Here is a 22,664-nt window from a genome sequence, read left to right as displayed (position 1 = left end):
TACAATTTATTGATTTCATTTCCCATATCTCTCAACTCATCGTCTCAATATCACAGCAGCATAGTGGATGTAAATACCAGTCAGCAACACACATATCATATATTCAGCCTGATATTTTCACCCTGAGCTCAGCTTCAACACAAACCGTTCAGTTATACGTTTGTGAAACACACTTCCTCTCCTCTGCTGCAAATATTAAAGATGAATACGCACTTTCAAACACGTGCGTGACAATAAAGATGTATACAACACAGCAACTGTTGCACTCTTATCTCAACTACACACAGAAAAACAACTGGTGTTGACAAACCAACCCGTGACGTTTGTGTGTGAACTCATCTTCTTCATTACAGCTCACATCACCAGCAAACAGTGTTATTGAGTCCATGTCCACTGAGCTGTGAGCACTTCCCCTGCAGCATGTTGAGGCACGGTCACCACCACCAGGGGGCAGTGGAGGCTTTTACAAAGCCGCCACTTCTGGAGCTCCAATCTGCTTTAAAGTCTGATTCAAAGAAATGAAGAGCAGGTTGAAAATCTGTCGAGTCTAAAAGCAGAATAACAGCAGGACGTTCGATGCGACGCCTTTTCTTTCTTGTTGAGCTTCACTCAAACTTGCGCAGGTGGTTGTAGAGGGACTGGACGTAGGTGAAGACGCACATGGGGTCCGGTTTACGGCCCATGATCATCATGTCCTCCACCTCGATCAGCCGGTCGCAGCCGGCCTTCGCCCTGCAGACACAGACACAGGGCAAGTCAGACGTGGAGGTCTTTAAAGCGCAGACTTTTCCTTTAACAAACGTGCTTTTAAATGCTATTCGTGTAATCATTCGTCCACGTTTATTGTCCTTTAAGTCTGCGCTCTGTGATCTCTTTAAGAGGTCAAATGTAAAGCTGTGACCATATGAAGGATTGATCCGGCCACCAAGAGAATAGTGGGGTTTTTCCAGTCAAATCATCTTAATTCTGCAGCAGCAGCGTTATCGGCCGTAGAACAACACATTCTTCAATGGAGCAGTGGTGTTTAGGCCCGGAGGTACAGTGTGTGTGCACGGTACAGTGTGTGTGCACGGCCTGTGTCGTGTCTGATCTGTAGCAGCAGCCTGTGTGCAGTGTCTGTCTGCGGAAACAAGAAGCCGCATCAACAAGGAAAAAAGCATGGATCAGACCTAACACACGCAGGATAATCACCGATTCAAATGTGCGTTCTGCCGTTTAAATAATGACTTTGTAGACGGGTGTAAAACAAAAAGCATCAAAGAAATCACATAAGAGACATTCAGCCACAGTAAAGTTAAGACCTGCATTGTTGACGCAGTTTAAAGTCAACAAATACTTTAAGGCCGATTCAGCAAAAAATCTGAAAACCACAACGGATCTGATCACAAACAAAGTGTTGCTGCTGCTGCAGGATGAGACCGTTGAGTTAAACTGCTGGAAGTTCAGGTTACGTTGTGGCTTTGAAGGAGTCGTTCATTTGTTTTGTTTCCGAGAGTGAGACGAGAATATTGACGTCTGCAGTACGGATAAGCTTAGCTCCCCATCGCTCCAAGACAGCACCTCATATTTGTACAGATAACATTTAACGGAAAACAACACAAACAAAAGGTGAAAATGAAGAGCAGGTTAGTGCCAATACAACTCTGATAAGCAATACATTCTATTCCGGGTTTTCTCTTTGACATTTTCATGTTAATCACGTCAAAACAGCGTTTCCTTCTATGGTAAAACACTTTTATACAGTAATACCATGACGTATAAGAAGTGGACGTATAAAGTCTTGAGTTTGGCATTTCGGCCATCTTGGCTTTTTGCAACCAGTGAACAGGAAGTGACCATATTAGGACTGAAGGAGGAGTGACGTAGAGACGCTGTATACGTCTCTGGTAGAGACCTGTCAATCACCGTGTAGCCCCGCCCTAAAGCATCCCCTGCTTTATGGTCTGTGTGACTCTAAATGGACCATAATGTACTAAATGAACATCATGCTGTATTGAAGAAGACTTGAAACTAGAGATTGAGACATAAACTCATGTTTACAATGTTTACTGAGGGAATAAATCAAGAGAGAAGTAGAGTCATTTTCTATAGACTTCTATACAACCAGAGGAGTCGCCCCCTGGTGGACACTAGAGAGAATGCAGGACATGAGACATGAAGCTTCACCCTTCAGAACTGGATGTTAAACTGCATCACATCAGAAACACTTCTTTGTATTCAGATTTTGCCGTCACTCACTCTGCGGTACCAAAGGCCAGCTCGAAGTTGTGTTTGCGGTCGGCGGGCGACAGACAGTTGTAGTCGAACTCGGTGGGGAAGAAGGAGTGCACCAGAGCGCAGAAAGCCATCCCGTCGCTCCAGCTGGACGAGAAGTTATGGAGTTCCATGTTCTGAAGAGAAGAAACAGAGAAGATTCGGTGACGATGATGACGACGAACTTTCTGTGTCATCTCAGAACCTTCGTGTGCTGAAAGATTGACGGAAGGTAAAAAGAACACGGCTCGTAAAACGTCATAGGGACATCTACCCGTTCACTGCCTCGCCCTTTATTCTGATGCATAAAACAGACATTCCTTCTCCTGCTTTGTGCCTTTGAAATCATGTCATTACAATGCTTTATAGGTCTGGAGTTTCATTTGAATGAAATGCAACATGTCAAGTCATCGGATGGACATCTTTCTCTCTGTGTGTGAGCTTTTGCTCCCAGTTAATAAGCGTCTTGGCTTTGCCCGGCTGGGCTATAACTGAAGCCACATGGAGCTGCTGGCACAGAAAAAGGCTGCTGTGAGGGGAAACATGGTACCGGAGTGTGACGGCGTTCTCAACCGTGACTCAAACTACCTCAACCCCTCAAAACACACAAGCACCCCTATAATCAGGGACCCTCGCCTCCATACTTATTAGCATATTAGCACGGCAGTGTGCGCTGACAGGGTTAAGTTACGTGAAAAAACAGACAGGAGTTGGGCTAATTTAAAACAGATTACTTATATTTCTCATCCCATACTGGAGATTTTACACGTTGAGGCAATTTATGACAAATTGTGTAAATATTGTATTTATGCTAGCTAGCTTAAATCTTTCTGAATGTTTCCCACCTTGGCTGTAATATATAATATATAATAATGTGCTCAACATTATGGGAAACACGCTTATTTTCTTTCTTGTCTCACCAGTAAGTATAAACCTGCAGCCGAGAGGCAATTAGCCTAGCTTAGCATAAGGACCTGAAGCAAACAGCTAGCCTGGCTGTCTCCAAATGTGCTAACCAACACATCTGACGCTCGCTAAATGATATGTATCTGTTGATTTAAACTGTATATAGAACTGTAAAAACAAAAATAAAACAAGCTATATTTGTCATATTTTTTATGACACAGAAGATTTGTACGTGTTGTTGAAGGTAGTGAAATGGTCAAGTCGTAACAAAGATGGTATCCACTTCCTGTCTCAAGTGTTGGCATTGTGTGAACGTCGTGTGGATGGATGAAAGCAGATTGGGTTATATAAGCATAATGTATTTATATTTCCTTTTGCTAACATTAGATATTTACACAGCTAATAGACATATTCAGCATTACGAAATATAGTTAACCAGTGCGTTAGGAGCCAGATCTGGCGAGAGGGTGTTGCTGAGACAAAGAAATACATCAAAGAAATTTATGATTTATTATCGTATTTGTAAACTTTGAAGAGAGCCAGGCTACTCGTTTCCCTCTGCGTCCAGTCGTTATGCTAAGCTAGGCTAAACCTGCGCCAGCTCCAGCTTCCTCTTCTCATCGATCGAAACAGAAAATCATTTCTGTGTGCTCTGAAAATTCACGTGCCAAGTTTTGGTCAACATAGGCAATCCATCATGACTATCTTTCAACATCTGGCTGTCTATTTTTGTTTAACATTACATTATTATATCATGACAGTAAAGTTAAACGCCTGGCTGGATTTCAAACGCCAGCTGATGTGGTGTGTTTATGTGTTGATCTGTAACACAAGTTTGAGGAACAACATCTCATTCCCAAGTTTTGTTGCCAGATAAGTGAAACCTAAATAGCGACCAGCTGGAGGACATTTTGTAAAGGATCACGTGAGTTTATGAGCTTCTTGACTTTACGTTGCTGCTGTACAGATCAGACGTTCTAAACCTCCCCCTCGGGACATGCAACAGAATCAGTTTCCACGACATGACTGCAACAATAACGCGATTTTGACAATAATAGAACAATACACACTCGATGACCTAATCCAAGCAAGTCTTTGCCAGTTGATCTTCACGCTGTCGTGAAATAAACTGATGTAATCGACTGTCTCGGAGGGAGGAAAAAGATTTAACGAGAAAATGAGCTATGATCTGCTCTGGAAAATAATCAGCAGTGATGTAATGTTTCTGCAATTTGAAGCTGAACATGCATCATCTTTAACAGCTTCAGCTTATAACAAATGGACCAAATGTTAGAAAATATGGCTCCAAACAGGCTGAAACACATTGGAGAACATTGCCGGGCAGGAAGCGTGCAGTTGGTCATTCACCTGGTAGCCGACGGTCTTGGAGCGGCACCACTCGAGAAGGATCTGTTTGATGCTGCTGGCGCTGGACACCCCAAAACTCTGGGACCGCTTCAGTGTGGGTTTGGAGTCCACCGGTGTGGGGCGACTGTAAATGAGCAGAAAGCACGGGCGAGGATGCATGAGAGGGTTCAAATATTCAGGGGAAACTATCCGCCGCAACCGCGGCGTGACGATGCATTTACCTGTTGCTGGCTTCAGAGTCCAGTCTCTCGAAGATGGATCGGCGGGCCTGAGCGCCGATGTTGCGCGGCAGAGTCTGCGACCTCACCAGCTCCCGCCTCCTCTCCACTCCCTGCCCGAAGGACCCGTCGCTGCTGACGTCAACGTCTCTGCAGGGACGGGGAGCAACAGGAAGGGTCAGAACCAATATTGTACCCTATCCGAAAAAAAGATTTCACGGGTCACCTTCCAATCACCTGTCATGCTGCAAAAGCCCCGAGTAGGTCACAGACTTAGCCGGGGCCGAGTTCGCTTTCTCTGCAAAAGAACAGTCATTAAATCATGTCCATGACACCGTAGCCTCAAACAGGACGTGTCTCTGAAAGCACGGCTCACCTTGAAGGCGGGGGGATCCCAGGGCTCTGATAGGTGTAGGAGTCCATGTAGAAGATACTAACAGCAATAAAGAAAAAGGAAATAGTATATAATGCTGCAAAGTGGGTCACTCAACTTTAAGCCTTAATATAATTTAAACGGGGGACTTAAATAACAATCTAAGGTCTGAAGTTGGACATAAACCCTTAAAACCCCCACAAAGCCTTACTCATGACCTGCAAGCGAAGGCAAACAGCATTCTCTCATAAGAGGCTTCCACTCTCACCACACCATGAACGCAGCTTCTTAATAACTTCACAATACAAACAGAGGGTTGTCTTGACAGATTGAGGTTGAGTTAAGAAACATCAGTCACCTGGCTGAATTGGAGACTCCTCTATTGGTTGGGTCTCGTTGGTGCTGGCACCCGATTGGCCGGCAGGTGAGGCCTCAGAGACCGGGGAGGAACCAGAACTACCGGGGCTGCTGGGAGAGTCGGGGCTCTTCATTTCTGCCGTCTTGGTTGTCGCGGTGATGGGGAGGTGGGGCATCCTCATGGCGACGGGGGCTGTGTGCTCGTGGGGGAAGTCAATGGGTGGAGAGATCTTTCCGTGGGCCAACTCCGAGTGTTCTGGTTGGATAATAAGATGTAAAATAATCATGATGATGATATGTTTTATGCAAACAATGGCTTTCATGACTGTGTATTGTAAAAGGGGTCGCTCATACTAACAAACCCACAGAGAATAATCACCAGACTCTACAGTTTCTGCCTTTTATCCTTTTTTAGCTCATTGTTTTGGGTGTCCAGCCCCAAAAAAAAGCTGATTTCAATAAAAAAACACAGAAAAATTAGTACCTGCCCATTACTAAATGGCAGACTGACAAAGGTAGCGACTAGCTGATGAACAAAGTGGAGTATAAAGTTGTATATTTCCCTCAGGATGCGGTGGAGACCAAAAGAGAGCTAAAAGGGGACTGAACATTGGACTAACAGTTGGACAAAAACACAATTTCAAAATGAATGCTTATGTTGCTCCTTATCTTCTGGATGTGATAAATAAGCAACCTGCTATATCAACTTTGTAAAGTAAAGCAACACAGTCTCACTCCATAAAATAGTCATGAAATGCAATCTATTGGTTTCGTGCCGAGCGACACAACTTATTTTTCAGGAAGATGTTGCGCCATAAAAGGAAAGCAAAACCACTTAGCAAAGTATTAGAATTACCAAGACTTTAAACAGCAGCAGGTTACCTGTGACAGCAGCGTGTCCGTTCTCCAGACCAGCATATGTCGGGGCGGGGTCCACCTCTATAGGCTCCTCTCGCTCAATACTCTGAAACACATGGAATCACAGTGAACATTCGCGCCTTTCATTGCTTTTTAAAGGTGCGCGTGGAGGCCATCAGAGCAGCGAGAGGCTTGTTTTAAAAAATCATGAATTAGCAATTGAGAAAAACTGCAATTCATGTTTTCCTTTATTTGTCTCCACGAATGTTTTTGCCGTGTTTGTATTCTATTTAGAATATGTTCTGCTCTGAATGTAAACTTTGGAATTGGATTGATGAATTGATTGATTTTACAATGTGGAGAGAAACAAATATTTCCATCAGTGTGCATCAGCAGCTGGTCTTGTTTGTTGTGTTCGGTCAATATATTCAAACCCAGACTCATTCGAAAAGTAAAAATGAGCTGCCTTTAAGTGAATGTATGGTCTTAAATTATTTTTGTTATTATTTTTCTGCTGTTATTTTAATTTTAATGTCTGACAAACCTTATTTTTGTATCTATGTATAATGTTAATATGTTTAAACGGATACAAATTTAAATGAAAAAATAAAACAAGAAAAGTAAAAATGTTGAACGTATTATAGATTGAACAGCATTGTGTAACCGGTTCAAAGAGAATCAGATCGTTTGAACCGTCTGTGTGCCAAACTGTGACACAATTAGTTTTTTATAAACTATATATAGTTTTGAAGTGTTTCATTTCGCAAAATGTCTGACGTGTTCTGCTACTTGTGTGTGTGTCGACGTGTGAATCTTGTGCAGTGTTTTGATAAAATGAGCCCCGGTTTTCAAAGCCCCGTCATAAATGTGGTATTAATCAGTTGTATTGATTTATTGCCCACAGTTGTACTTGTTATTTTCCCCTCTAATCTTGCATGAGTCATTCATGAAACAATATGTTTGAGTCGTGCCATCAAGTTCCCAAAAAAGAAACCCAGATGTCCGCTGCTCATTAAGTCATTGCTGAACCATTTTTACTCTTTTCAGGTTTTTGGACTTCTTCCTCCAACATGTGGGCTTTTTTGAAACGACTTCAGACAAAACAAAACGAACCAACAACTACGACAAAGCCACGACACGACTCGGCACACTTCAAAGTGTCCGGATAAACCGAGCTGACTGTTGAGGGTCGTGCGAGGCCGTTCTGTGCAGTGTGTCTGCCTCTCCTCACACTGATAAGACTTGAGAAGTCTTTTGTTTTAAATCAGGCGCCGCTGTCACCGGCGGGAGAGCTGCCAAAATCTACCGCTGTGATTGCCATCAAGTTCTTTAATGTCTAACATCAGGATCTAGAGTTCACATCTCAACGTCTATTTCCCGTCTCCTTTCAAGCAGCTAATCACCGTCCTGAGCTGACACTTCTATCTCGAGCTCTTTACCACGTGGTGCCGCTGACCCACATAGGTTCGGGGTCAAGCTGTCATCTTTGTGGCCCTGTCGGACCGATAGACGGAGCTTAGTGCGGTGATAGTCGGGCCCTCTTTGGCACAGAACAACACTGCTCAGGTCAACGGTGCAGCGCTGAGAGCTGTGCACGTTTTCACAAGGTCAGCATCGAACCACATATTTATTTATTGTCTCCAGCTGACCCTGAAAGAGGCTTCCGGAGAGACGTTCCGAACCCCTCGGGCAGCCATGTTGGATGGACGTCCTCAGCTCTTTGGCAAACAAACACCCCTGAACAGCTGGTTGTGTTTCAAACTTGGCTGTCACAGCGGAATTAAACAGACGAGGCTGATTTTCTTGTTTGACCGGGAACACTATTTCACCACTGACGCATCAGTTCTGTGTTTAGATAACGTCAGTGTGTTTGGAAGCAGACAAGCAGCATCTGGTCAGCTTTTCTCTGCTGTCAGAAAAACCACAACTTGAAGGGATTGAGGAGTATCTCACGATAACACAATGTTCAACCATGGTTAGCTTGAAATGCAAGAGCATCTGAAACCATTGCATGAGAGTCTATGGAGCAGAGATAGTTGTCAGGCCCTGGTTTGGAGCTGGCTGATGCTACGCTATGATTGGACAGTCTGCGTCCGAGGGGCGGGACTTAGCAAAGGGTGAATTATCCCCTCCCTAACAGTCAAGATGGTAGAGAATACAACAGAAAAAGGGGATTTATTCATCTCCTATTGGGCTTAACTTTGGTGGATCATAACATTTCGGGTATGGAATTATTTCCATTTACCGCCATTGTTTTTGGTTGGAGGAACGAAATGTCAGAGACGGATATCTCAAAACCACTACATATGAAAACTATCTGCGTGGCGAGTTGTCCGTGATGTGCGTGAATCAACCTGTTTAGGAATTAAAGAAAGGAACTCTTTTCTTTTTTTTTGGCAGCCGAAAGATAAAGTCTCTAGAGAGGCAGAAACCTAAAACCACCACTGTATGCCCTCCTGTCTCACACACACACATCCAGAACAATATGCTGTTCTTCTGTGAGATTGCACACTGTGCTCACTCGAGGAAATGAGTGTGTTTGTCTGAGCTCACCATATAGGAATGCTGGTGGTGTGTGTTAAAACAAGGCACGGAGAGTGTGTGTTCTCAAAAAATATGCATGGTAGTCAATGGCAAGAAATAAATCATTTATGTCCCATTTGAATTGTGCCGTGAATTACACATTTTATGTTTGTACATTTTAAAGATAATTTAGCAATTTAAGGAAGTCTCATTTTGTCGTAGTTTTATTTAGTTTGATGTGAAACCGCTCGGTGAACTAAATCTCTCGTCTCGCACAACTTACATCACCGACAACAACTTGGCTGTTAGCTTGGCTGTTAGCTTGGCTTGCTAGCTAACTTACCTACGTTTCACGCTCAAATGTACCGCTATCTTACACGATATGTTTAATCTTTTTATAAGCCGGGAGGAGAAAGAAACGAGATAGATCTGTTGTTGGTGTGAGAACATCCTGGTACGAAACTCACAAGCATCGTAGCTTCAGAGACACGACACTTACAACACTTTTGGTTGTGTAGTCTTTTTAATTATGTATTTTCACTTTCTTATACTGCAACACTTTTATGACAAAATCTGACTTTCTTGATGTGTAAAATTATCTTTTAAATTCACAAACATTTTGGCGATTTTGCCGTCGCCATCTTGGAATACGATCGCCGCGATGTTGGCTTTTCTGCTAACCAATGAACGGAGCTGACCATATTTGGAATGCGGAGGAGTGACGTAAGACCTGTCAATCACCGTGTAGCCCCGCCCTAAAGCATCCCCTGCTTTATGGTCTGTGTGACTCTAAATGGACCATCATGTACTAAATGAACATCATGCTGTATTGAAGAAGACTTGAAACTAGAGATTGAGACATAAACTCATGTTTACAATGTTTACTGAGGGAATAAATCAAGAGAGAAGTAGAGTCATTTTCTCATAGACTTCTATACAACCAGAGGAGTCGCCCCCTGGTGGTCACTAGAGAGAATGCAAGTTTTAAGACACTTCGCAGTGGCTTCAATCAGCAGAACTGGAGGTTGCCGCCTGGTGAAGACTTTATGCATGAAAAGGTGAGGAAGGCACAGGGGAGCATTTGCATATTGCATGATGGGAGATGAGGCAGAGGGATGTGGTAGCGAGGGTGGAAACAGCTGGCTATCCAGCAGGAGGAGGGAGACAAATTGCAGAATGTCTGGCTTCGGGGAGGGGGGAGCTTTCCCGGCTCAAGTGCTCAGATCATCAGACGTCCACAGTGGGTCAGAGGGGGGGGGGGGGGGGAAACATGATAGCGGAGCTGCTGAGGTTCCTGTAAACTCTCTGGTATCTCGGGGGCTTTTTTTTTTGCTGGCAGAACACACTGGCACTTAACACTTTAACATGGCACAGTACTGACCAGAAACCTGAGGGCACAAACATCAACTGATATCTGTCGGATTTACTCTGCACCCGACAGACTGATTGATTGTTTTGAGGATGATCACCTTTCATTAAATATCAGCAAGACATACTGTTGATATTTTTGCATTTCTACATCCATGCATTATAGTTCTATCCACTGTCTCCCTGTTAGTCTATGTGCTAAATGTGTGATTTTAAGACCATTTTGTCGTGAGATGAACGGAATAATAAAAACATAATTTCTCCCTTTTTCTTACTCAATAAGAACAGGACCAACTGATACAGAACACGAGCTATCTCTGGTGTTATATCGTAGCCGGGAAGCGCTCAAGTGCAATGATCTCACAGGTCAATACTGCCGCTAGCAGCTGCTACACAGCAAATATTTATACATTGGGTAGGTGTGGATATAACAGCTATGAAAACCTGTGTAAATACACTGTACAGCTGCTCCATAGTGACTGAAATTGTGCGCTCTTACACAACTAGGCCAATGTTTCAAATTTTCCAGGTTACACAACGTCTATGTAGCCGTAGCTTTAGCATAGTTTAGACAAAAAACATATTAAGGGAATATCACGTGTCAATTCCAGCTTCTTTGTTGACTCAAAGTGGAATGTATTGTTTGCTCCATGACCTTTTGACCCAGGCATGAAGAGGATTTCCCAGACAAGCTGAATGGCGAGCATGCTAGCAGTGTGGCTTAAGCCTTAAGGAATAGCAAGGTGGGAGTGAGATATCTTGGAACATTGGATGAATCGCAATGAAATTAGATTGAAACGTTCATATTCCCACATTAACTAATGCCATTCCCATCCGTCTAAGTTTTACTTTGTGTCAGTATTAAGTTCGTGATTGAAAACTATGACTGAATGTGTTCGTCAACAACCATTTGTTCCATGACGAGAAGAGACAATGACGAGACGTCATCAAACACCAACTGTGAGCATATAAAAAGAAAAAGACAAGACTAAAATGTAGTTTAAAAATACTTTTTTTGTTTTTTTAACCAAAATGTCTCTTTATTTTCCTTGACAAAATATCGGACTTTTGAACTCATTTAATTTGCGAAACAAAACACAAAGATTGCCATCGAGACCCCGCATGAGCACGAAGAAGCCTTTGTGTTGACAGCAATGAGCTGAATGAGTGAGGTGACAGGCTTACAGTATGCTACACATTTTGAATTATCACAAAGCTTGTGAACTGCCATTCATCACTGTCAACTACAATAAAAGACTGACAGCCAAAGACTTGGCATTTTACTGAAGGACGGATTAAAAAAAAGAAGCACGGCAGCAGTATAAAGCAGATGTAACATATGGAGCAAGAAGCATGCTGGTGTTCTACTGTAAAGACATCAGCTGGGTTCATCTCAGCTTTCAGGGGAAACACTTATTGACAAGGAACTCCTGCTCTGTAATTTCCTCCAGGGAGTCTACAGAGGAATCCTCTAGGAGGAAGAAAGACATCCGTTCTTCAAATACATTCAAGCAGCCTGCAATTTCTGAACTGAGAGGATATAAAAATCCTAATTGCAGGTGAGAGCAACTGTGCAGAGAAAGGTTCTCTTCATAAAAAGTGCTGCTGAATGCAGGTTACAGTCTAAAAAAAAAGATTTTGTGCTTGATTCTCCGCAAATGGCATCTGGAAACCAAGAGTGTATTTGCGCTTTTATTTATTTACCAACAACAGACATTAGCAGAAAAACTAACCCAGTAACGTTAACACAAAGGCTAACCCAGTAACGTTAACACAAAGGCTAACCCAGTAACGTTAACACAAAGGCTAACCCAGTAACGTTAGCACAAAGGCTAACCCAGTGACGTTAGCACAATTAGCACAAAAATTAACCCAGTAACATCAGCAAAAGGGTTAACCCAGTGATGTTACCACAAAAACTAACCCAGTAATGTCAACACAAAGGCTAACCCAGTAGCGTTAGCACAAAGGCTAACCCAGTGACGTTAGCACAATTCGCACAAAAATGAACCCAGTATACTGGGTTAGTTTTTGTGCTAACGTCACTGGGTTAGCCCTTTTGCCAATGTTACGTTAGCACAAAGGCTAACCCAGTAACGCCAGCATTAAGTTTAACCCGGTAACATTAGCATTAAGTCTAACCCAGGTGCACATAGCAAACTGAGTAATGTTAGCATAAAGGCTATTAATAAAAATTTAAAACTGTGTCAAACTGTATAAAAAAACACAAGTGTATTGATATTCTTTGTTTCTTTTGGTCTAGATCAACAACAAATATTGAATCATAAATTCCTGGCCAGAGACTTTGGACACTCACACTTCATGATCTTTCCTTTAGTTCTATCGTTTATGCAGCACTACCTGGCAAAATCTCAAATAAGTCTATTTGGATTTTTGAGCTGTGGGGGAAAATATCATTTTTCACTCTTGTACTCCCTCCTCTACAACATATGGCAACAATAGAGAGAGACTCCCCCTGTCCTGCCTGTCCTCCTCCCGTCCTCTTGTTCCCGGCAGTGAGCCAGAGGAGGAGGTTAGGAGGAGGCGGTGGAGTCTAACCTGCTGACCTCTGGTAGGTGAGAGGTCCTAACACAGACAAGTCTGTATCACCTCTTGCTTCACTCCCATTTCTATAGAAAAGCTGACACTGGACAGGTGATTCATGTGTCCACAATTGACCGTTTTGTTTTTACTTTGATCTTCTCCATTCGGTCAATTAAAGTTAATCAATATGTCTGTTTCCTATATGGGCAGATCGCCTCTATGTCTCTGTGTTTGTGTGTAAAAGTTAACTTGTATGAGGCACTAGTTCTGTGGTGTTGGGCAGGTTTAGTGTGTTTGGTAACAAATAGTACATTCATTTATCATTTCGGCACCACATGTAGTTATTCAACATATCCTCATACTACGTTTCATATATCTTATGAAAAGTGTTTTTGTGTGTTTTCCTGCAACAGTCTAGCAACACAATTTCTGCTTGTTACATACATACATACAGTCTTTTCAAAATAAACTTCCGTCTTCACAGGAAACAACTTGGTTAGGTTTAGGCAACAAAAATACTTAGTATTAGAAAAAGATGGTGAAATACTTAGTTAAGTTAAGGAAATAAAACCACTCAGGCTTAGAAAAAGATGGTGAAATACCTGGTTAGGGATATTTCGAAATAAACTTCCGTCTCCACAGGAATCAACTTGGTTAGGTTTAGGAAACAAAAAATCGTAGTTAGGTTTAGGAAAAGCTTGGTTACGATTAGGAAATAAAACCCCTTAGTTAGATTCAGGAAAAGATCGTGGTTTGGGTTAAAATAACGACACAAGTGGTACGTCAGTTGAAGCTACGTGACGAATAAATCAATGTTGATTTCTCGTTAAACACGGGGCTTGATCAACAGTCTCCTGGGTGAAAGACAGGTCCGCCTTGTGTAACTTTGTACGATCTTTATACTTCATTATCAATGATCACATGGATTACACACCATTTCATTTTGTTGGATATCTACAAATTAAAGTGCATTCATTTTATATAGCTATAGCTACTTATGCTGCATGATAACTCTTTTTTTTCTTCACATCCTCATTCAAATATTTCCACAACATTTTGTATTGTTGAACTTGCCAGCTGTGTCTCATTTAAACATTAACATTTTCCATATTGTCATTTATTACTCAGTTTATGCTGTCATTGTAGCCGCTGCCATGCCTGCCATTTCCCTGCAGGGCTCCTTCAAAGTTTCATCTTGTTGTGGAAACATCCGCGTCATCATCCAACCTCTGGAGAGTTTACATTTTCATCCCCATGCTGATTGACAGGAAGATAAATTAACTCCAGGTCATGTTCCTACTTCTGCTGAGCCCCACCAATATGCCCAAAGCCGTAGTTATATCTGGGGTCACCCTCCCCCGTGGTGGGAGACTTAATGTCTGACAAAACCTGAAAACTCCCGGGAACTCCTTCTCTCTCGCCCGTGACCCCCGCACCGTGTCACCCAACCTCTTAAAAAACAATCTTCCTTAAAGCGCCTTCTGGGCATTATTCCAAAAAAACACTGGAAGTGAGTGCAGCTCAATGACATTGTAAAGTACTCCTAAGAGGCAACCTTAGAAAATCTACTTCTAAAGTCCACTTCCAGTCAGGCTTACTGGTTCCATCGAGGGGGCGAGCTCTCCCACCGGCCAGTCAGTTATTAACCTGTTTCCACAGAGATGATGACGGGAACACGGCCTATTGTCTGGAAGTCATTAAGAGAGCCAGGGGTAGCCAGGGAGTGGCCGCATACCTCTGCTAAACCCCCAGCATGTGTACGCACACACACACTACCTTCAACTGTGCCCAGCTCTCAGTTTCTTTCTTCTATATCGTATATGTATTGTTTTCTACTTCTTACTAAAAGCATCAGAAGAAGCACTCAAAATGGTCTTAATAAGTGAGTTTTTTATTGCCAAACCACTCATGCTAATTAATAACAATGGTGTAGTGAAATGATATTTGGTAAAATGATAAATCAGGTTTACAAGCAAGTTTTTATTTGCAATTTTAGTAAATATTGAGTGTTTTGGAGCTCTGTTTTCCGTCTCTTGCATGGCTGTATTAATAGACACATTTGGGGGGGGTTTGGTGCCAGGAATCCAGCCTTAAAACGTAGCCGAGCTCTGAGGAGGAGGTTGGGGGAGGGGTAAAAAGGGTGAGGAAGGGGCCACAGAGAGGCAGGGAAGAGTGCATGGATGGATGGATGGATGGACGGGTGGGTGCTGCAAACCCAAACAGAGGGCCAGAAGTTGTATGTCAACACTATCAGAGCTGGCTCAGCCTGGAGAGTCTCCACGGACAAGAGTGTAAATGTCAAATGTCTTTGTCATGGAGATAAAGAAACACCACACCATATGATCTCTACTCAGTGAAACCCTGACTGAAACACACTCTCACTCATTAAGCTATCTGTAAAAGGTTAAAGTTACTGTGAGGAACTTTAAACCAGTCTCAGTGTAGTCCCGGTCTCCGGAGGGAGGAGGAGAGCTCAGCTCCCGGCAACACCATCAATGTTTACAGAAGCACACGTCTTTCTTACACAACACATTCCTGATGGTACGACTGGAGCGTAACGTTCGTTCAGGAAGAACATTAAAGTCCCGCTTGATTTAGCTGATTGACATTTGACGTTTCATTCGTGCTTCACCACTCATTCATCAGCTGACTAGGAACATCCAATCATATTCATGTATAGGTGTGCAGCGCTGCCTTTACAACCTGCATTAAAAGTGTACAAATCAGGTTTACGCACCAAGCATATCATTGCTTGGAAAGTGCAGGTCAATGGGTCAAAACAAAAAACCTTTCACCCAAGAGACCGTTGTTCATGCCTCATGTGATGCCTCTCAGTTAATTTAACAAAAAACACAATATTTTCCTAAACCTAACGAAATATTTCACGACCTTTTCCGAAACTTAACTAACTATTTCACGATCTTTTCCGAAACCTAACTAAATATCTTCACGATCTTTTCCTAAACTTAACTAAATATTTTCACGATCTTTTCCTAAACTTAACGAAATATTTCACGATCTTTTCCTAAACTTAACGAAATATTTTCACGATCTTTTCCTAAACCTAACTAAATATCTTCACGATCTTTTCCTAAACCTAACTAAATATCTTCACGATCTTTTCCTAAACTTAACTAAATATTTTCACGATCTTTTCCTAAACCTAACTAAATATCTTCACGATCTTTTCCTAAACCTAACTAAATATCTTCACGATCTTTTCCTAAACCTAACAAAATATTTTCACGATCTTTTCCTGAACCAAACTGAGTATTTCACGATCTTTTCCTAAACTTAACTAAATATCTTCACGATCTTTTCCTAAACCTAACTAAATATCTTCACGATCTTTTCCTAAACCTAACTAAATATCTTCACGATCTTTTCCTAAACCTAACTAAATATCTTCACGATCTTTTCCTAAACCTAACTAAATATTTTCACGATCTTTTCCTGAACCAAACTGAGTATTTCACGATCTTTTCCTAAACTTAACTAAGTATTTCACAATCTTCCTGAACCTAACAATAGTTTACGTTCTTTTTTTAAACCTAACAAAGTAGTTTTGTTGCCTAAACTAAGTTGTTTCCTGTGAAGACGGAAGTTTATTTTGAAAAGACTGTATTCACGTAACGAGCAGAAATGAACACGTGTTGCTGGACTTTTGTAGGAAAACACTCTACAAATGAGGAGTAACGTTTCATACATTATCACACGAAGATTCGTTGACTCACCAACACATATGTCACCATTCACTTAACTTGTTGGTTCCTCTGTAGGACTGAATCAGAACATCAAGTAGTAGCTTTAATGTGTAAGACTCAGACATTGTCAAAGTTTGGTATAATTGTTAAGAAAAATGAGACAAGGGTGGAGACAATGGGGAGCTTCTGTCTCACAGCCGTGGTGTTATGCGTACAGATGTTTCTCAAAATTAAAACCACATTTCCTATAAATCCTGTTGCTTCCTGCTAGATTGTTTTTATGCCAGCCACCAGCGACCAAAACGTCTGCTCAGTTTGTACCACACTGACGACAGTAGGAAAACCTCAAGAAATGTGCACGGTAACGAGTTACCGATGTTGAATTGCTGCATGTAACACCTTTAAGTGGAAACTCGTGCGACATCTATACAGCCTGTACTTTGAGCCCATACGAGGAAAACACATCCACAACTGGCCCAAAACTCAACTTTTCCATCTCAAGAAAAAGCACCTCTTTCACAACGAGTGATGCAAGTGCTGTATGGAGCCATAAACCAAACGCACCCAAGTCTCTGTGCGTTGATAGGAAATAGTAGATAACCCTCTGACTTGACCGCGCTAATCGGATCTGTTCATCCGCTAATGGACACAAACATGCGGAGAAAGAGGAATGTGTTATTCTCTGCAGTAGTGGAGCGGTGCACGAGTGGTTTGGAAAGGTATTTGTAGGTATGTGTGTGTGTGTGTGTGTGTGTTTCTGTGCCAGAAAATGATAAAAATTAAGAAATGTTCCAGTAATTATTTTAATCCGGTCAACCTCTGATACGGTGAAGCTTGTAACTGATACTACATTTCAGGTATAAAACTGTTTCCCACAAACAAAAATCTTTTTAATTTAATTACATTATAACCCTAACCCTAGTTTTATGACAAAATGAGACTTTCTTGATGAGCAAAATTATCTTTTAAATTAACAAACATCATTCATGGAACAATTCAAACGAGATCAAATAATGATTTGTCTTTCTTTTTACTTTTTTCTGAAATAAGGTCCCATGGTGGTCAAAGGGGGCGGGACTTTGCCTCTCTTTCATAATTATGTCGTCTCCGAAATGAAATATTTGTTGAGGTGAGACGAGGGTGAGAGATGGAGAGGAGGAGAGGAATGAGTCAGAGAGGAGGGTTGGTTGTGTAATCCCTCACTCAATGTATTCCCAATAAAGCACAAGAACCACACAATGGCCCATTGAGGCGGCTGCCTCGGCCACTGTGATTGGCAACAGCGGTGTTGTCTGCTGACGCGTGTGTGTGTGTGTGTCTGTGTGTGTGTGTGTGTGTGTGTGTGTGTGTGTGAGTGTGAAGGGAGAAACAGAGGAGGAAGAGGAGACATTGTTGAGGAGGTTTTGGTCTTTGCCCTAATCCTAATCTTGACTAATTCCTGTTGCCCAGAACCATTACAGGATAGAAAAGAGCCGCACAGCTGCCTCTTTACAGACCTCAAAAACCTTCCAGATGGGAAGCACACACACACACACACACACACACACACACACACACACACACACACACACACACGCACGCACACTATTAAACACACAGCTGCGTTTCTATTCAAGTATTTTTATGCGAATTCCGATGTGCTGAATCAGAAAACTGGATCATAGGCGGCACAATATGACTTATTTATTCCCTCAGTAAACATTGTAAACGTGAGTTTATGGTCTCAATTTCCCAAATATTGCAAAATATTATAAATTTGTTTTTTTTCATAATTCATACTGATACGTGCTGCAGGCGAGTTTTCCAGATGAACGAGGTCATGCTGCAGGTGTGTGTGTGTGTGTGTGCAGGTGTGTGTGTCCTGTTGTAACAGCTTGGGAAGTCACGGTGAAGCTGCACAGTAACAGCTGGAGGGCAGGAAGACAGAGCGCTTCATGTCGATCGGGCCTGTTACAGCTGAACTTCATGTGTTTTCTTCACGTCTTTCTCTGACAGACCAACACAGTCTCCCAGCAGCTCGTGAAAGAGTCAGGAAATGTAATATATTGTATGTGTAGAGAGACACAAATAAACAAAACTACTTGGTTAGGTTTAGAAAGACAGGGTTCAGGCTACAGAACACCTTGGGACACACTGGTGAACACCTGTCTCGTGGGTTGAAAGTCCTGTTTGTTTGATGGAACCTTCCACTTCCCTTCCCGACCACCATATTTGGTCTTTGTCGCTTTTTAAAACTACGTCATCAGCTCTGACCGCTGCGTAGTCACGAGGATAAGTTGAACTTGAGCGTTCGCCTCGTAAAATGATCCAACTTTACTTTCCATTGGCATTTTTTCGTCCTATTCCTCAACCTGCCGCGATCACGGGCCGCGCAGACGGGTGAGGATGAGGCAGGAAGAACGAGCTTTAATTGTGATTCAATCCAAATGAATCCAATGAAGCTAATCACCACGATGTGAGCGGAGAAGCCACAGACAGTGAAGCTCTGTGCGCGTACAGTTCAGTGTGTTTGGCTGTCAGCGGGGATCTCCCACAGCAGAGACACACAGAAACAAAGGTGCCCTTTGTTGTTCTGCTCTGACCACATGATTTCACAGAAGATAAAATTCCTCTGTTGTATCCACCGCATAGTTTGGTAATTAAAGATGCATGCCGAACAGCTCATTTGCATAATGTGTGCGTGTGTAAAGGAACAACTCTGCTCCAAATAATAAAAAAGACAATCTCAATACATCAACGTTCCACAGCGGGACAGAGTGCCCTGGAAGTAAATAACATCGTCTCCTGCCATTCAAGTTAACCACTGTGGCTTTGAGGTACTTGTAAAGCAAAACAGTTTGACAAGTGATTTCATGTCTGTGGTTTTACTGATTACTTTAGGTAATAAATACATAACACTACATGCTGAGCCACAGTTGATTGATTGATTGTTCTGGTAGAAAACCCTCCAGGCTGACATCAGATAATATCAGCTGTATCAGCACACTCATGCTGAGAAGTAACAAGTCCTTGCAAACCAAGAAATACCACACAAGGTTTGACGGAATTTAGGTTACACTGACAGCGTTTACATGCACATTGCAGACGGCAACCTCCAGTTCTGCCGAGTGAAGTCAAAGCTTCATGTGTTAAAGCTGCATTCTCTCTAGTGTCCACCAGGGGGCGACTCCTCTGGTTGTATAGAAGTCTATAGAAAATGACTCTACTTCTCTCTTGATTTATTCCCTCAGTAAACATTGTAAACATGAGTTTATGTCTCAATCTCTAGTTTCAAGTCTTCTTCAATACAGCATGATGTTCATTTAGTACATTATGGTCCATTTAGAGTCACACAGACCATAAAGCAGGGGATGCTTTAGGGATGCTTTAGGGGCGGGGCTGCCTTGTGATTGACAGGTCTCTACCAGAGACGTATACGGCGTCTCTACATCACTCCTCCTCAGTCCACATGTGGTCACTTCCTGTTCACTGGTTGCAGAAAACAACATGGCAACGGCTGTATTCCAAGATGGCCGCGGCAAAATCGCCAAACTCGAGCCTTCATAACATCAGTCCACAAAAGAACCAATGAGTGACGTCAAGACGACTACGTCAGGACTTTGATCATAACATGTTTTTTATCCCAACACTGACCTTTTCAAGAAGACGGTTGAAGGAATGAAAGAGGAAGGCCGAGTTCACCCGGTCAAACAGTCTGCGGCCGTTTTTGTGAATGAGGTACAACACAGAAACACTCTCATGTATGTTCAATCACCTGAGGATGGGAAGACTTGAGAAAACAAAACTCGAGATTGCATACAGCTTGCATAGACTAAATTAACATTTTCTAAATTTGTAGACAGACCTTTCTTTCTGCTGTGAAAACCGAATACATTTATGACCAGGAGACAAACTGCACAATCATCATCAACTGTCTGAGTCATTCAGCGACCACGGAGCGGATAGAAGTCAGGAGATTCTCTCCTTTTCATCAGAAGCAAGTCAAGCTAAAAGAGCAAATAAATGAAACTACTGTATGGGACTCCAAGTCCAACTCTGCAAAGACGTACTTCCATGAGCAGCATCCCGAGGTGACAGTAAAACATTACAGAGACAATAAATCAGAAAGTACGAGTACTAAAACACAGACACATCTGGTCACCATCGATGTGGTGATTGAATGTAATGTAACCCTCGACACCGTCACACAGACATAAAACATTGAACACAACCTTTGTGCCAAAAACAAATGTCATTTAGCTGATCTGAAGCTAGATCCCTCCGTTTCTTTTTATTTATTCAGTCAAGTTTAGAAAGAGTTTCACAAGACCACTGACTGGAATCTTTCCAAACCAGAACCATGCAAACGTTCACGTGAAGCTAAGAATTTCCCCAAAAGCCTGGACCTAGGATGACAGCGCTGACGACTAACCACGGCACTACATTTCACAATGCTGACTTCACATATTTGACTCAGGTCTGAAAACCACGAGACCACAGTAACCTCACCTCCCAGGAGCCTGCTGGACTCATGCAACCGCTCTTCATTGATACTTAGAGCGTCATTGGTGCAACCGCAGAGACACGGCCAGCGACTCGTATGACACCAACCACACAACCCACAATGCAACACGGCTTCAGTCACACTCACATTCTGCCTGTTTAACACAGCAGCCCTATAGTTTCCCAACAAGGACAATTAGATCGCAATTACTGGATTAGCCCACCTCTTCTGTCATTGCTTATTACATTTCCCTCCATGTTACAACGTTAAGTGGTGGGTCAGTACCAACAAGAGCGTCTGTGTGCATCAGGATACAAACTACGAGTTGACTTGGATGAGCGTCCTTAAGACTTGAGCTGTAGGCAGTTCTTGACATGTGAAACAGTGATTTTCAGCCAGGGGCACATGTACCTCAAGCTAAAAGTTACGGATAAATGGCTGAAATAGTTAGTTATGAGTAACAGTTAAATGTTTGAAATAAACCCACATATATCCAGGGTGTCAAACTGACGTAGAGATAGAGACCTGCTTTATGGTCTGTGACTCTAAATGGACCATAATGTACTAAATGAACATCATGCTGTATTGAAGAAGACTTGAAACTAGAGATTGAGACATAAACTCATGTTTACAATGTTTACTGAGGTAATAAATCAAGAGAGAAGTAGAGTCATTTTCTATAGACTTCTATACAACCAGAGGAGTCGCCCCCTGGTGGACACTAGAGAGAATGCAGCTTTAAGAGGCTTCCGCCTGAGTACATCAGATAAATAACGCTGTTGTAAAGTGGCCTCCAATGAAAGCATCCGCCACCTCTTCTCCACTAGCATGCAGTGGGGTACTCACGTTAGTCTTGCTGGACACGGCGAATGTGGCTCGGCTGGAGAAGCGAGCAGTGGAGGGGCTGCTGCTTGACACTGGGCCCGTCGCCATGGAGGAAACTCTGGAGGCCGGGGGAGGACTGCTGGAGCTCGGGGAGAACGAGACGGGTGGGGACGCAGGACCGGACTGACCGCCGAGGCCACCGTAGGTCTGGGCTTGACCCCCCAGGCTGCAGGACTGGATGTGGAGGAGAGCCTGGCTCTGAGTGTGAGCCGGACCCTTCCCGTAGATCACCTCTCTTATCTCCTGGTGGTTCTCCTGAATGTCACTGAGGTGATTCTTGTGATTCTGACTGTGGTTGTTGTTGTTGTTGTTCAGGAGCAAGGCGCTCCGGTCGCACGCCATCCCACTCAGGAGCTCCACCTGCAGGGTGAGAGCCTCCAGCTGACCCCGGAGCTGCCGGTTCTCCTGCTGCAGCTGAGCCACGGCTCGTCCGAGGGGCCCGCTCAAGTTGGCCGTCTCCTCCAGACGGCGCTCCATGCCCAGCTTGAAGGCGCTGACGTCCACGTGGATCTCCCTGATGGCGTCCCGGAGGGTGTTCTCGTAACGGGCCAAAGCTGCACACACCGTCTCCCCCTCCGGAGAGCAAGAGCGCGGGTGACACAGGTCTCCCATCTCAGCCAGGGTCGGGGCTTCCATCGCTAGTTCAGCCACTGGTGGCCCTCTGGAAAACCAGACGGCCTCTGACGTCTGAGAGGGAGATCCTCCGAGGATTTGGGGGTGAGCGTCTGCAGAGCGACGGGGCAAAGGTCTGGTCTGTTTTATCCCAAACCCTTCAGCTCTGTCTTGGTTGCGTCCTCTTCAATCAGCTGTGCTTTTCAGGTATA

General features: G+C 43.1%; 1 protein-coding gene across 1 annotated transcript in view; it reads right to left on the bottom strand.

Moving 5' to 3' along the window:
* Positions 1-3: 3 nt before the first annotated feature.
* smtnl (smoothelin, like) overlaps positions 4-22,664 on the bottom strand; it is a 23,147-nt gene continuing 486 nt past the window's right edge. Inside the window, exons 2-10 of the mRNA XM_079271435.1 lie at positions 21,802-22,664; positions 6,358-6,439; positions 5,477-5,731; positions 5,122-5,178; positions 4,983-5,043; positions 4,749-4,895; positions 4,528-4,651; positions 2,239-2,390; positions 4-732 (exon numbers count right to left, since the gene is read on the bottom strand). The exon at positions 21,802-22,664 is cut by the window's right edge and continues 15 nt beyond it. Coding sequence (XP_079127561.1) covers positions 606-732; positions 2,239-2,390; positions 4,528-4,651; positions 4,749-4,895; positions 4,983-5,043; positions 5,122-5,178; positions 5,477-5,731; positions 6,358-6,439; positions 21,802-22,476 — 1,680 coding nt within the window. The 5' untranslated portion in view covers positions 22,477-22,664 and the 3' untranslated portion in view covers positions 4-605. The remainder of the gene's footprint in view (positions 733-2,238; positions 2,391-4,527; positions 4,652-4,748; positions 4,896-4,982; positions 5,044-5,121; positions 5,179-5,476; positions 5,732-6,357; positions 6,440-21,801) is intronic.

The sequence above is a fragment of the Melanostigma gelatinosum genome, assembly GCF_949748355.1.
Source record: "Melanostigma gelatinosum genome assembly, chromosome: 7".
Taxonomy (NCBI): Eukaryota; Metazoa; Chordata; class Actinopteri; order Perciformes; family Zoarcidae; genus Melanostigma; species Melanostigma gelatinosum.
The sequence above is the reverse complement of the archived record's forward strand: the minus strand, read 5'-3'. Positions and strand labels throughout refer to the sequence as shown.